The following is a 16,674-nucleotide window of genomic DNA, read 5'->3' on the forward strand; positions in this document are numbered from 1 at the left end:
GCACTTTTTTATATTTTTTATACAAGTTAAAAAATTTTCGAAAAACATATGTCGTTTAAGTCAATTACCATTTCAACCATCGATATATAAAATGTACTTATATACCGTATCTATTTTCGTCCGTCCCTAACGTCAGACTTGTCCTAAAATCCAACATCGCATGGTTCACACGTTGGTAGGAGCGGCAAATGCGGTGATGGGGTGACACACGCTGTTATTCTTAGTGTATAGTCCCCACTCCGCGCCGCTCCCTCCCTGTCCGTCGCCGCCATTCCTCGCATTAGAATCACTTTTTGTAAACTTTTTTGTTGACGCTCTATTTTTGATATGAAAACGATGGTTACCTTGATTGCATCGTTCTTCCGTAAATAATTAATATGCACTCACTGATATCATTATAAAATTGCGCGAATCGTTATCGCTTCGAACTTTTTTTTGTTGACGCCCTATTTTTGATATGAAATCTATGGTTGCCTTGATTGCATCGTTCTTCCGTAAACGATTAATATGCACTCACTTTAATATCATTATAAAACTGCGCGAATCGTTATCGCTTCGAACTTTTTGTTGACGCTCTAATTTTGATATAAAATCTATGGTTACCTTGATTGCATTGTCCTTCCGTAAACGATTAATATGCACTCACTGATATCACTATTAGAGACTCACACAAGACAGAAAAGAGTGACGTCATAAGGCCTATACGCAGCTTTGGGTGGATACGGGCTGATTATATAAATAGACTGATATCACATAAATAAAAACTTGCGTAAATCGTGCTACAACCTCAATTGACTTTAATTTATTTTTAACACTATATTAAACATATCACCAACATTTTTGTATTTGACACGTTCACCCGACGGTAGAAAAACGGTCACTAAACAAAATTGCACGTCGGAAGGTGGTCAGAAGCTCGAATTCTTTTGTTTATAAACAAAAAGCGTTATGCAAGAAGTATCGTGGATCGGTGTAAAGAGCATTTTATGGTAGTATTATGGACGGGAGGAGATAAAGCGTTTGTTTTGGGTCGTAAATAAGACTGCAACAGGTACGTGCGAACGGGACTCCACAATCACGCGTACACTTTCACTTTAGCCTGTTATCTTCGTATCGATCCTGTATGAATGTAGTTTTTGTTTATGCTTCTGAATTTTTTTCACTTTTATTTGTATGGATTTTTTTGCTTGGTTTGTATAGCAACTTATTACTTATAAATGCGCACGTTTGTGAAATTGTTTGAATGTTTATATGTTTGTTAGAAGTAAACGGATTTGTATGAAATTTGGCACTCGTATAGACCATGCTTTAGTTTAACACATAGGCTACTTTTTATTCCGGTAATTTTCTCCCGTTAGTAATAATATATTTTTAAATAGATGGCGCTGACGTCATACTGTGTTTTAGGGAATTTTGCAGCGGGAAAAGCTTTACTCGCGCGAAACCGCAACATCTAGTTTATCATAATTTTATAAGAAATACATTTTTATCTACCCACCTAAGTAATAAATGAAAAGTTTGAATAATATTTGGGCGTCGTCACACGGAGCTACGAATCGATACGTAATTATAGAGTGAAAATGGTGCCCCTCATAAATATTGTATCCGTGGTGGGGGCGCGGCCGGAATCGCCCGTGGCGGGCATTGTACGGAGTAGCTGTACCATGGCCGAACGTCAAGGTTTTAGAAAAATACTGTTCACAAAGTATCAAAGCAATCGCACGATATTAAATACATATATGATGTACAAATATGCAATACTCTTATTGGTATAACTGAACTTAGAACTAAATGTAATAACTTTTTAAGAATAAAGCAATTGTTCGGTCCTATCAGAGGTTAATAATATTCTGATCAAAGCTAATCTTGTGCAAAACGTTTAAATCTATACTAATATATAAAGCTTAAGAGTTTGTTTGAACGCCCTAATCTTAGGAACTACTAAACCGATTCTAATTTTTCTTCACTAATATGAAGCTACATTACTGAGTGATATAGGCCATTTTTAACCCGGGAAACTCTTTCACGCAGGCGGAACCGCGGGCAAACGCTAGTTAGTTATATATTTAATTTTATTAATATTGCGGTTTATATACCGGTGCTCCTTCTAGGCCACTAAAGACACGAATTCAAGAATAAAAAAAAACATTGTAAAACATTCGTGATTTCTTTAATTTGCTTGGCTTATTTCTTTATAGTGACCACATTACAGAAGGTATAGACCCACTATAGAGGTCCATGTGTGTACCGTTCCGCGAACCGTGAATATCCAATTAGCCGGTTTCAAAGAGGCCGGCATAATTGTGTCGACTGACGGACAATTACCATCGCATCTATAGGTTTATTTATTTATGTCTTATATCAAATAACCGCTTAGGTAATAAGGCGTGAAATCATGTACCTATCAATATTTATAATATTTCATTGTATTGATTAAAAAATCCCAAGAATGCACACAATACAAAGTTAGCCTCATTAGAAATAGTTTCAACCTCCATTCACAAAATACTTGGATAAAATTGTTTTGAAACTTTTATCTTATAATGTACCACGCGAGCGTTGCATGTTAAACGGCAGTTAAACCACAGTTTAGATTAAACCAGTGCCAACTTCCACGAATTATATAAAAATTGACCGTGAAATTTCACCTTCGGTACGGGAATAACATTCTGGAGTCGTTAGAAATAGTTCATTAAGTATTTTGTGACGGTTAACATTTTATATTCCAAAAACAATGTTTATATCTATTTCGTTAATTACTTTACGCGTATCAAGAGTTACCGTCATTAAATTGATATAACCGGCATGAAGGGACATAGATGAGATTATATGACAGAGATTTATTTGACTTATTTTTATAATAAAACAATATACCTATGTCACATAGACTTGACTGCAAACTACAAACAATATTGGACTTTAGAACACAGGCTGAAAGCAAATTATTGATTTATCACACAATTTATTACAGAATACAAATCCAATTCGTGATCTTATATTTTAAAATAAACCACTATCAACTTTGTTTGATTTAAAATTATGGGTCGCAAAATAAAACATTTCCAAGTTATATTTAAACATGGATGGTTAAACAAAAACACGACACATTCAATTGTTTTAAATTTTCTTGCAAATGCAGAAACGTTTTAATTACTAACAATTTTATATCAAAAACATCGGCATTCATGAAAGACGACGAAAGCAATTATCATTTTATCTCGCCCGCATATCGTAAGGGGTCAAACCGTTTAAGGCACAATATTGTCCAATGTAAAATACAAAAAACAAAGCCACTGCCCAGTTGAATCTATGAGGGTATTTATTAAACATCTGCTTGTAGGAATCCGACATGTCGCATCTGGTTGCCTGGCGTCGGAGCGGAGTTCTTTTTTCAAATTTCGAATGCGCGCGAGTCGATGCCAAGCTGTAACGGCAGATGTTTGGATTGCCGGATAGCGATCCAATCTATATAGAACCTTATTTGTTTTGACTAAAGATTGTATTCAATAATCTAAGTTTTATATTTTTTATTATTCGATTCCTTAAAAAAAGTAGATTATGATGTTCGAATTTCAAATTTAGGTAATAAAGTTTTTGGAAGCCATTATGATAGCTAAAACGTATAGTATAAAGTTATTAAAATATTGACCCTTATGATAAGTTCTGGCCAAATATTTCATAATGGCGGACATACCAAATAAATTTAAAGGTGACTATTTTGCCTTCAAGTTATAGGTTTGTGGTACAAGGTACTATGAGGAAATTTCGCAATGACGATAATTACGTTTGTGAGAACATTTATACGCCAAGTATTTGAAAATCCAAGTGAAAATAAAATTTATAGCTTATATATTAATTTCATTACTTTAAACATAGTGAGTTCCCCGCTTGTTATAATGATACGGTATAAATATTTAGACTCCTCCCTTCAACGTAAGCAACAATACAACACAATTTAGAAATAGAGCAGGGAACCCCAAGGGCTTTGACTAAGCTGCTTTCCCATAAATTTCTGTATTGAAGCATTACGTGCGGAAAAACCCAAAAAAATACCTATCAAACAAAAACGCGCTCTAACTTATACGTATTAAGGATTCTTTTGTTTTAAATTTAAAGTCGCGATATAGGATATTTTGATCCTTGTGTATTTAAAAACAAGGGGAAATGAATAAATGGGACATACTCAATCAAAGCGAACCGCTTAAAAATTCAATCATTTAAAGTATGTCTATATCAAAACAATTTGGGCATTCCTAAGCAAAATATATTAAAAAATTTATTTCGAGTATATACGTAAATATTTAAACATAAAAATATATTTTCGGAATAAAGTTTATTTATTAAAAAAGCTTTATATTTATCTTATAACTCTCACCATTACCACGTTCAATTAAAATTTGCACTTTAGTATTTTGAATTGAGATTGCTTTTAAAACGTATCAAGTACCGTTCATTGAAGAATTTTAAATCAATAAATACTAGATAGGCGTGTCGTATGTGTCTGCAGAAGACTTATTTCTTTGACCCTCAAATTCAGTAATTTAACTTTTCCCCTCCGGATAGCATTTCATTTACCTCTTCAACCGATACGCAGCGTGGGACGAACTAATCTGGCACAATGCGAGCTGTAGAGACGCACGATGTTTTAAATTTTGGGGTATTGTACACAAAATATTGTAATATAACGTCCTTATAGCTTAGAAAGATCTCACCTATGGTTGAAGAAACCTATTATCAAAATTGAAAGTATTTTATCCTGGTTAGAAGAACATCATAGTTCGTTCTTTGTTATCCTTCACTTGTGAGATTTATCATCAGACGGGATATTGCTTGCGCGGGCTATTATAATTTTTTTAATGCAATAGGGTATACCAACAGCACTAGATATTATAAAATTAAATGCAATAAACAATAAGGTGCAGCATATATATCTATCATTTATAATTTATTAGCCATATTAACAAAATAATAATTACTTCTGATCAGTTTATCTTCACCATATGGTCATAGATAAGTCTAGTCATAATCATCATCAGCTTCATGAAGTCCACTGCTGGACATAGGCTTCTCCTAAATATTTCTAGACGGACTTTTCTAAAACGTCCTTCATCCAGTGTATTCCTGCGACTCTTATCAAGTCGTATGTCGTATGGACATCCAACGCTGTACGCCGGTACGTGGTCTCCAAATAAAGTCCAAGTTTAATAAATTTTCTATAAGAATTTTGAGGGTATGTAAAGTCTGCCAATCCGCACTAGGCCAGTGTGGCGGATAAAAGCCTAATCCCTCTCAGTAGAAGCAGAGGCCTGGGCCCAGCAGTTAGATAGTATATTTATGGCTGATATTATTCTTAATAATAATAAATCGGCTAAAAATAACATTCAAGAGTAAACTAATATAACAGTAGTTTTCTAACCTGGAAATCTATTCCAAAACATCACGGTTCATAACCCACCGCCACTAGATCAAGGAGACGATTATCCTTATTATAATATTTATGTCATGAAACCAAATGAGGTGGGCACGATAAAATCGTATCAACAACAGGCCCACCCAAACATAACTGAGATTATAATACAAATGACTAGCAACAGTTCCATACTAAGCAGCGTGTTGGAATTAGAATTCTCTGGAGTCCTAATATGATCCTAGACGCATACACAATATCGTACGCTCGTGCAAATGGATAGACCACACGGAATTGTGTGCAAGTATGTGAAATTAATTTTCCGTATTACTTTTCTGTTGTACTAAAATGTTCTTATTTTTTTAATTAAAAAAAAAATAAAGGAGTAAAATCGCGAAGTCTTTTATATATTTTAAAAATGATGTCTAGCATTAAAAACACACTATAATTACGAGTCATTCATATTTTTATTTTATTTTAATAGAATTCCTTCTTCCCCTTAAAGAAAGGAATTCGGATTAATGTAATACACCACGGTCCAACGCGGTGTGTGGATTGGCTTAACTCATTCATACATCAGTAGAATGCACCATACAAATTAAATTCGATAGTTAATTTAACATTCGTGATAGGTACCTACTTCTTCGCTAGTTTATGATATAATTATATATTGCATTTAACCTGTCCCACCCACGCAGTCAACAAACTCCAAGGTTTTAGATTTGCAAAACTTATGAGGATAACTGAAACCAAATTAATTACTAAAAAACTCTGATAAAATTTATACTAAACCCGGCCAAGAAGAAAGTGTGAAAATAAAAAAGATTTTGGTTGTATGTGATCGATCAATATTATGCCGGCTTGGATGCAAAAATATTTACATAATAAGAAGCACTTTGACGCCTTTTTCGTCTTTCTCTAATGATGCTTCTCCAGTTTTCCGCGCTCGGACACCTCTAACGACTAATAAGTATTCTTACCTCAAGAGACAAAAAAATGTGTGAAGGGAGTAGACTCCACGGAGGCCGCATACCCGATAATTCCCTCCATTGATTCGTAACGCCTCCCGCGCCACGGTACAATGGTCGCGAGTGAGCCCCGACATTTGCCATTGTTGTTCACTATGCTACACATTCCGCTCTATACTGTTATTTATGTCGCGAACGGTGTTACGGCTTTAGATGAGTAAATATCAATTGGTTTTGTCGAATGTTTGGAAAAAAAATTAAAATTTGAAAATGGAATTCTATTTTTGTTTGGTTGGCAGTTAGTGTTTAATGTACAGTTACCAGTAAATGTTACTTCCTTGTTTGTTTTTGTGATGCATTTGCTTTTTATTGCAAAAACAAAATATATTTTTTAAGTTGTTATGTAAACTATATTCAACACGTTTGTAAGCCCCACTTAACAATCGAAATGATTCTAACAAACACTGAAGTGGTCTGTTTTGGAAAACCATGAATCTAATGAATACAAAGGGTGCCCACTGTACATGATCGTTATAGCACAGTGGACGTAAGTGTGCCTGTCGAAAATAAACAATTATTTCCCGTGCAGGGAGCGCAGGCACGGTCGCGAAACGGAACAGTAGGGTGCCATCGGAGTAAAATAATAAGGCTGTAAGGAGCAACATTTTAGGCAAAATTATAGTATTTTTCTCCGTTCTTACATTTTTGACCACGTGTTCGCCGTTTAATGAAGTGATTTTGTGATAGTTTTAAAGGCCCTTTACGATGCCTCTTACATTATTAAATTAAGATAAGTAATAATAAGCGTCTTCTTAAGTTATGGGCATTATATAGGGTCAGTAGACTAATTTTAGCAGGTTATTAGTTAGCTTATTTTTGAATGGGAAGCAATTTACGGTGCTTTGTATATACTGAGAATCGAATTTAAAACATCAAAGATTACGACAATTACAACGATCTGCTATACACTGTAATGGAATCGATGAAAGTAATTCAATTTTTAAAACGTGACAACAGCTACACATTAGATGATTTAAATTCATAAAGCATGTTATTATTATGGTATAATCTCTAATACTATAAATTCATAGATGCATTTAAAATCACAAAACCTGTAAATTATTTTGTATTTTAATTTATTAAATAAACAGTACTTTGCAAAAAAGTTTATTTTAGGAGTTAAAAAAATGCTTTTATAAGCATCCAAAAGTTACTTACAGCCTTTTCTTTCACAGACTGTAGCGCAACGTATCTGATCACTGACCCATGAAGAAAACAGAAAGGAAATTTTCTTCCACCAAGGAAAATACGACAATATAAATAACTCCATCGAACCCTACCTACTACATCACCCAATGACAAAAGAGTTATCGGTGCGTTGAGAACAAAAATGGCGAAGTGATTTATATGATAGCGGTATTAGCGGGTTTGGGCTGGACGAGGTGTGAGTTGATGGGGCAGCTGGCAGTGTAGAAAGTCCATCAGGTATAGAGGTGGAAGAAATGAAGTGGAGAGTTGGACTTAGGTTTTAAGGCGGAAGGAACGAAGTGGAGAATTGGATTTTTTCTATATTTATTTAAGGATGAGAGATGTAAAATAGCATGTCCTGAGTACTGGATTACGAGCACGTGAGAACCTGTGTTGATAAAGAGCACAAATAAGCTCTGCCAACTCACCACATATCTTCTATACTTATAATAAATCTGTAGAGAGGTCAATTCTGTACATGAAATATATTTCCAAAATAACTATCAGGGGGTGATTAGGGATCGATACTGAAGCCAAAAATGCAATTAGTAAAATTTTTGTCTGTCTGTCTGTCTGTCTGTCTGTCTGTCTGTCTGTCTGTATAACCGTTATAGAAACAAAAACTACTCGACGGATTTTAACGAAACTTGGTACAATTATTTGTCATACTCCTGTGCTGGTTATAGTATACTTTTCATCACGCTACAATTAATAGGAGCAGAGCAGTGAAGGGAAATGTTGGGAAAACGGGAGAAGTTATTCCATTTTTAAGCTTCCGTCGCGTGTGCAACCTTAATGGTTAAAGCTATACAAAAAATCATGTATGACGGAAATGTTCTCCTTAAAATTATGTAAAAAATATCCCACGACTGCATATGTCTATCTTTTATGGTTGACTCACAATAACACGTGTAACTCCCGATAGCTTAGCAGTTCGAAGCTTTCTCATTATATTTGACTACTCTTACGTTTATAACACTCTCAGTCATCCCTATTTAAAAGTTAACATTATTAAATATTCCTTAAAAGATTCATAGAAATCGGTATAGAAACACCAAAGTTATACATGAAATACGCTAATAATAAGCCATCACGCGTGAATACTGAATCATGCTATAGGCTTCCTTCGATTTCATCAGACCCTGACAGGACAATCGGACCACCTGCATACCACCATACTTAAAAAAACATCCCGACAAATTGAGCACCTCCTCCATTTTTGAAGTCCGAAATCCACGCGGGCGAAGCTGCGAGCGGAAGCTAGTCAATAATATGGTAGTATGGTTTAAATTCCCATAATAATTAGAAGTTGGGGAAGGCAGTTGTGGTACAAAATATACACATAGTATTTATATTAATAATACCTACTTAATAAATTATAATTATTGCTAATGTTTTTAAATTTAAATTAGGAAGATGAAGATTAAATGAAAGTATTTTGTGAGAACACGATTAAAATCATAAAAATTAACCGTTGCAAATGTTATCTGTAAGAAATAGCCGGGAGCGATTGAACCCTTTGCACCTTTCCTTAGTTTAATCTTTCTCATTTTACAGTTGTTTGCTGTAGTACTATATTCTTTTTAAGTTATATGTTCAAAAGGAAATGAATAGATATTATTTTAATCATTTATATGATAACGATTAAATAAATAAATTAGATATTTTAAAATCACTACTCTTTTCATTTAGCTGTACTCAATGCGGTTGACATTATATACTTATATAGAGTTTTCCGTATAGTCTAATATTTATTAAGTACAAACTACGAATAAGGCCATGTCTAGACCTATGGCTGAAGGTCGCAATATTCACTTACAACATGGTCTGCGGACAAAATCTAATGAGCAGCGACATTGATTTAAGATAGCTATCCCCAGATTTGTCGTAGCGCCAAGAAGCTTTTAGGCTTTATCATAATTTGGTAGGAATTTTTGAGTAATGTCCAAAGTTTGTTTTACTTACGGTGTTTAAGATCCTTGTGAGAACTTCGGAACTATAAAACTTGTAATGTTAACTTGTAAAGCATTGTTTAATGTTCTATTTATGCATTAGACCTTTTCCGATTTCTGCTAAGTTTTATCGTATTGCGGTAAATAAAAAATAGTAGAGTATAACATTTTAATTAACATGAAGGTATTGAAACACAATTAGACGTCAAGATATATATTACAATAAGAATGACACACAGTGACCTAACTAGATTTCAAATACTGTTAAATATAACTAACTACTCACCGGTTATTGTTGTTTAGTATATCTATATATAAGGAACTTTCTCCTGACATACAGATATTCCCAGTTCAGGAGCTTGTATCACAACATTCTATTTACTTTTGCTCAATGTATTATAATGAACAAATGAAAAGACTACTCCATTTAAAACATCATAATCCAAATTCCCCATACGATATTTAAAATGAACTATTCCATCATGAACATAAATCCAGTTTCGACGAAAGCGAAGATTAGAAGCTAGCAAGTGAAGCCAAAACTCGATATTGGGTGAATAATCGTCGCCACTACCGGCGCGGTGGCCGGCCGGATGCGTCAGATTTATACCCGGCCTGCCCGCCTGGGTACCGCGTTTACACTAGCTATATTAAAATTAATATACTTTATACGTAAAAAATATTAAATGCGACCGCCTATATAGCGTCATTTTGACATTGCGTTACTAAATGAAACCACGTACTCGTCTTCACCTTTGCTAACATTCAATCAATGCCAAAAATCATGCATTAATAACTAATATTTTCACGAAAAATCCTGGTTTTAGTTTTCAGATTTTTTTATCATTTTGTAGTTTAATGCGATTGGCCTGTGCGTGGGTGTATTTCTGACTGAAAGTGTGATGTTGCCGCTGCAACGAATTCTCTTGGAGTAGTAGTTGAGGCTTTAGGGCGCGTAAAATTCAAATGACTTTTTATTAATATTTATATTGTTCGAAACTTACACTTTTTTATTTTACATCTACGGCTCAAGTAACTTATTGTTAAGAGTCTGATAGTTATTGATTAGTTCCTTTTAGGTTTAGTTAATTAGGTTTAATTATCTTAACACTACCATAGAGGAAGTATGTATTGTTAACACTGTTTTCAAGTCACTAATTTAATGTTTACATTATCCTTACGATTAATATAATTGTCGGCATACGTACTTAAGTTGAACTTCTTAATACTTTAACTCAAGTTACAGAAACTGTTCATATTGCCACCAAGATAACAAGTTTTCGCATCAAACCGCACTTAGTTGATCCGAGCAAAGATCCCAACGTCCTTTAACAACATAGTTTCATGTTGCCAGTATTCAAAAGCAGGGCGCATCCAACTGTCCCGACTCTCTCTTCATAAAGCATCCGATATGTCGGCGCGCCTTGAGGGATAGAATTTATGGTGTGGAAACGTCATAGAAGCCCGTATTTCGGGATAAATCATGTGTGTTTGGTTCGTACGAGACATCTAAATATCTTGGTGCATGTTGATAATGCAATTGTTTATTAAGATTTTGGTTGTAGTTTTTTCAGTTTAAATTTGAGCTGTTGCTTAGCTGTGAAATTGTAATGGAAAGCAACGAATATGCCAAGAAGAATTAAGAAGAAAATATTAAACGCAGGGAAATACATAGGAGGTATAATTATGTAAAAATTATATTATTTATTATGCGTTATATTATGTAAAAGTATTAACTTGTATCATAAACAGTAACTTATCTTGGCAAAAAGGATCTTTTGCCAGGTCTTATATCATTCCCGTTTCTCATTATCATCCGTGCAAATAATTTCAGTATCAAATAATATATTTTTATTAATAAGTTCCTAGACACGGCTAGTCTTCAAGCAAATTAACATCAAGTATGAAATCAAATTATAAACATTGAGATGACACTATTTTTCGAATTTTATCGCGGTTTTATATTATAATTTTCGGGGCTCCCTCCGTGACTACGAAGGTTGCAGTTTTCAAAACGTCTGGAGATAATTGTAAAATAAAAATCCCAAAAAAATATTTTGTTCCAATGTCTAAACATGAGAAATCATCTAATTATGAAAGTGCATCGTGCACAGATGAGTGCTATCTAGCCAGTCGATGGCAAGGCGCTGCTGACGTAGGCACCGGTCTACCGAGCCTCGATAAAGCTCAGAAGCGCAACAGCCATTCCATTATCTTTACAGATGGCCGCGTATTCCGCACGCAACTTTACTGTTTGGAATCTAGTAGAAATGCATTATACATATAATACGTATTGGTAAATGTTAATGTATGATTAAATTTTATATTATTAATATTAAAAATTTGAATTTTTATGATGTGAAAAGAAAACCTTTTTGGATTTGAATGAAACTAACTTAGTAACACAAAATTTAAAAAAAAATTGTGTACGTTCAGTAAAATTTTCCACGTGGACGGAGCCACATGCGAAAATAATACAAATCTGCCACAAACATCAATAAAATATTAATATGTGAGTGTTGGTCTTTTCATAAATGATTACAGAATATTATAGATAAATTCATGACTTTAAGGCCAAAAACTTTATATTAGATAAATAATTTTCGTAAAGCTTTTGAGTAATTATAACTTTAATAAAATTTTGAAGCTATAAACAACTCCTAATATAATCTTGTACACTAATAAAATGTACACCCATCTCCATCTTTAGAACTAAATGTCGTCGGCTCATCATAAAAGCTCCTTGCTTGTTCACAGGTAAATCAAAAACAATGAACAAAAGGTAACAAAGGTATGAATTGGCTTAAGTCCCGTAGGATAATGTAAAATTTACGACACGCATTGTCAACTACAAACGCTTATGCAATGGATTTCAAAGGAACAATATGAAACGGTGGCAAACAACGATGGAATGTTTGTGCGAATTTTAATTTGCATAAAGTTTGAAGATTTCACTTTTATTGTACGAATTACAATAATGTAAGCATTCGCAAACTATTTGTTGGGGGTTATTTTGTATTTGTGTTGGAATTTTGCAGTTTTGATGCCAATGAAATACATGTTATTCAACTTATTTTGACAAATGACAATTGTTTATGACATATTCTTGAATAATTTTAACATTGGGATTATATGTAGGTATATTATTTGGTTTATCTTTTCAATTATATCATTCCTATTATGTTAAGTTTTAAGATTTATAAATTTTATTTAGATTATTAGTATTAAACTAAAAGCTTAGTCTTTGTAATAATTGCAACTATATGAAATATTTGATATAATATTTTGAAGTAGTCGCTCGACTCTACCAAATAACACTTTCAGTTTCAGAGCGCCATCTATGCTACAACCCTCGCATTAATTCAACAGGGATGCACAACCTTTCCGCTAACAAGTGGCGACTTTCCAACACCAAGCTACCCCTAAGCGAACACAGATACGAACCTTTTTCACCCTCCGCTAGCAACGCCATCTCTGGGATGGCGCATGAACTTTCATGAACAATTTTAGTTCCAGCTTTATCCGTCGCAGCAGCGCCACCGCCAGAGCTTTTGAATGAAATAAGGATGCAAGTAAAAATGTGCTTTATCCAACAAAAATAACGTTTCTTTTTGAATATAAAGACGGCGATATCGTTGAATATAGTATGCAAATTAACGCACCATTACATGGTAATTTATTTGAAACGAATGACCACTTTGCGGTGCATTGCATCCACATCGAACGCCGTACGTTTGTACGGGGACCCTGACCTTATATTGCGTCAATTTATAGCTCCAGGGCCGTTATACGATGTTTTACGTAACAGCTGTTGGTGTCTCGCGTGATGCCATTGCAAACCCCGCTTAGCATAGAACTTTCACCTTTCAGCCATTTAGAAAGCTGGCTCTATAATAGAAGCGCAATTGTACCATTGCATACTTTTATATGGAATAATTCAATTCAGTATACTGTGTAATTATTTCACACACCTTTCTCTGCGTGCGTGTTTAAAAATAGATCTTAAGATAACGGCTAAGATATGAATCAGAATCATAAAAATCTTAAATTTAAATATCACATGTTAGTTATTTAAAAATTCGAGCAATAAAAATATATTAGCAACATATCATAATAAAATACTGGTACAATCCAGTATGTTCAACGCAAATTTTAAAACATATTGATTTTTATTTTAAACATAAAATATAAGATTTGCAAGATTAAATCTTAAGCTTAATGTATATGTTTTTATATTGTTGTATCAATTAGTTTGAGCATTTATATTATGTATTTTAGGTCGATTTTTCATTCTAATTTCGATGCCTGCCTAATGAGCTTGCAAACGTTCAAAGCGCAGCATTCTCGTGCAAATGTTATCAGGCGTTAAGTACTGGCGTAATGTGTAGAAGCTATTTTAAACGTGATTCCTACGACTACTGTAACCTAAGATTCCTAAGATATAATACCCAATTTAAAATAATTTTTAATAATTAATTTTTACTTGAAGACAAGCTTGGTAAAAATTCCAGAAAAATTACTTTGATGCTAATATTTAAACAAATTTAAATATGATTACGCTCTCCGTGAGCACTACGTTTGCCATCTAGTAAGTTGATCAATATTGCCACAATTTTTCGGTATCTAATGGAATTATAAGATGATAGTTTAATGTTGTGTATTTTATTTCTTGTGACGAGAATCGGTCATACAAATACATTATGCAGCACATTGTTATTTTGCCTATCGCATAGACAAAGCATAATGTGAATTGGCTATTTTAAAACTTCTGATATTTCATTAAAATTCTTAGAATATGACCTTTATGAGATACCCTTTAAGTAGTTGCATTAATATTTACTCCAGGTAGAGTTCCACTTTCAACTAGATCATAAATAACCCCTGGAGTTTAAGGAATAAAAGGTTAAGAGTATAATCTAAAAAACTTACGCTAACAGCTTCTACTTTACAATATATATCTTTAAGTGCCTTAAATAAATGTCAAGCATAATTTGTCATTAAAAGCATCATCGTGGCACACGACAGTAATTGAGAAGATAACAATCTGATAAGTTGATGGCCAATTACAAAATTGAACAGCCTTAACGACTATAGCAGTTGACGGACCATTGCTATTTAAAATCATTATTTCACGTATGTCATCGAACACAGCAAACTTATACAATAAGGTACCGGACTCATTTTTGTTCTTTACTATTATCAAATATTTACATTATATAAATTATAACACAGAAGGAATTATTGAAATCCAGTAAAAAATCAACAAGTTATAAGTCTTCGAATTTCGGTAGAGTGGGGTAATTAACAAGAAACAGAAAAGAGACGAAATACCCACATGTGACGTCATCGGGAATTACGACGCGTACAAAAGAAAGAGATGAAGCGATATCCCCACATCGCGCCCACTTCTGCACATTACAATATTTTAAATATGAATTACTCGCTCATTTTTAACCAATATTTACGCAATTTTCGCAAGAGTGCTTCTTTTTCGTATTATTAACCATTACATATAGAATAATGTACAAAGTCAAGCATAGGCCGGTCCCCTATTTACGCAAAGTAAGTGTTAAATATGTGACGTTGGTAAAAATTTTGTTGTATGTTAAGGAATGTGAAATTTGCTAGTACTTCGTTATTTTTATTTTTGTTAACATCTCTGGTATTTTTATTATTATATTGTGGAAAATTTTATAGCGATATGCACGGTCGAGTATTTCAAAACTTCGTCGACTTATCTAACGCATAAATTGTGAAAATTTTAAAAATGACAATTATTTTGTATTATGAGTTAATTAGTGTATTGTTTCTAAGCTATCAAAAACTATATTTTTAGTTTTTTGCATGTCGTTTTTTTTGAAAACCTATATTAATAAACAATATTTTTAATATTTTCAAATAATAGTAATAACATACAAATCTAAATATATATTACAAGTAAAACCTTAAGTCTAAGGATGTGTTTAAAACAATTATCGAATTAGAATATTTTATTATTTCATTATGTCTTTAATCTATTAATTTGTTCAACTGCGGAATAAAACTACTAAACGGATTTCCACTTCCATAAAACATAGTATAAATATGCTATAAAAAATTATTAAATATTCTGAGGATGATGTATGTAATACTGAACCTCCAATAATGCGCGGACAGAGTCGTTAACACAACTTATGTGTAATTTTTATAGTGAAATCAACACAGCTATAGGTGTTGATATATTATAAGGTAACTTATATCACAAGTAAATGTGAAATACCACAAAATCCTAAAATGGTTTGAATTTCAAAATATCGAATAAAAGGAGGACTGATGTAGGGGAAATTAACAATAACCGCCACAATGTTCCAAGTAACGTTATTGCTAGCACTTGTGAGTTTTGTACTCGGCGATTTCGACGCCGACCTCCACGACAAATATATGACAATGTCTAGGGAAGAATTTATAGAATACTTTAATAGTCAAAATTACAACTTCAAAATTGGATCTGCCCCAGAATTACACGAGTCAAGTACCTCTTGCGTTTATATGGACGAAGAGACCTTCAACAATCTTCCAAGAATATATCACAGCCCCGCAGTTATCGCAGCTGCACCAGAAAGCTTTGATGCGAGACAGCAATGGCCTAGTTGTGGAAGCATAAGCGAAGTATACAATCAAGGTGCTTGTGGATCCTGCTGGACCTTCGGAACAGCTACTGTTGCATCAGACAGAACATGCATTGGCTTAGGCGTTGATGTTCGCTTATCGGAACAGGATTTTGAATGCTTAACCAAAGATGTTTGTAAAGGTTACTATCCACAAGAGGCCTTTAATTTTGGACCACCCAAGGGCTGGTTACTCAAGAATGTAAGCCGTACGACATTGATAAACTCAAGTACAATCAAACATGTACAAGAACTTGTGTTGACGGAAGTTCTTATGAAAGTAACAAACATTATGGTGCCTCAGTTTACTCTGTGGCTAGTGATGATGGCCAAATAATCGCAGAATTATTCCAAAATGGGCCAATAGAAGCCGTATTTACTGTTTTTGATGATTTTCGGAATTATAAATCTGGTGTTTATGAACACATGTATGGTGGTATGGCTGGAGCTCA

At 33.7% G+C, this 16,674-nt stretch overlaps 2 protein-coding genes across 3 annotated transcripts in view; one reads left to right on the forward strand and one right to left on the reverse strand.

Annotated features, from left to right (window-relative positions):
* Positions 1-16,674, reverse strand: part of LOC115445581 (homeotic protein antennapedia) — a 198,856-nt gene that overhangs the window by 96,353 nt on the left and 85,829 nt on the right. The window lies entirely within an intron of this gene.
* Positions 15,916-16,656, forward strand: LOC119190012 (cathepsin B-like). The gene has a single exon (XM_037440983.1). It carries the CDS (start codon positions 15,918-15,920, stop codon positions 16,557-16,559), a length of 642 nt encoding a protein of 213 aa, XP_037296880.1. The 5' UTR covers positions 15,916-15,917; the 3' UTR covers positions 16,560-16,656.

Source organism: Manduca sexta, chromosome 21, assembly GCF_014839805.1.
Source record: "Manduca sexta isolate Smith_Timp_Sample1 chromosome 21, JHU_Msex_v1.0, whole genome shotgun sequence".
In the NCBI taxonomy this organism is placed as follows: domain Eukaryota; kingdom Metazoa; phylum Arthropoda; class Insecta; order Lepidoptera; family Sphingidae; genus Manduca; species Manduca sexta.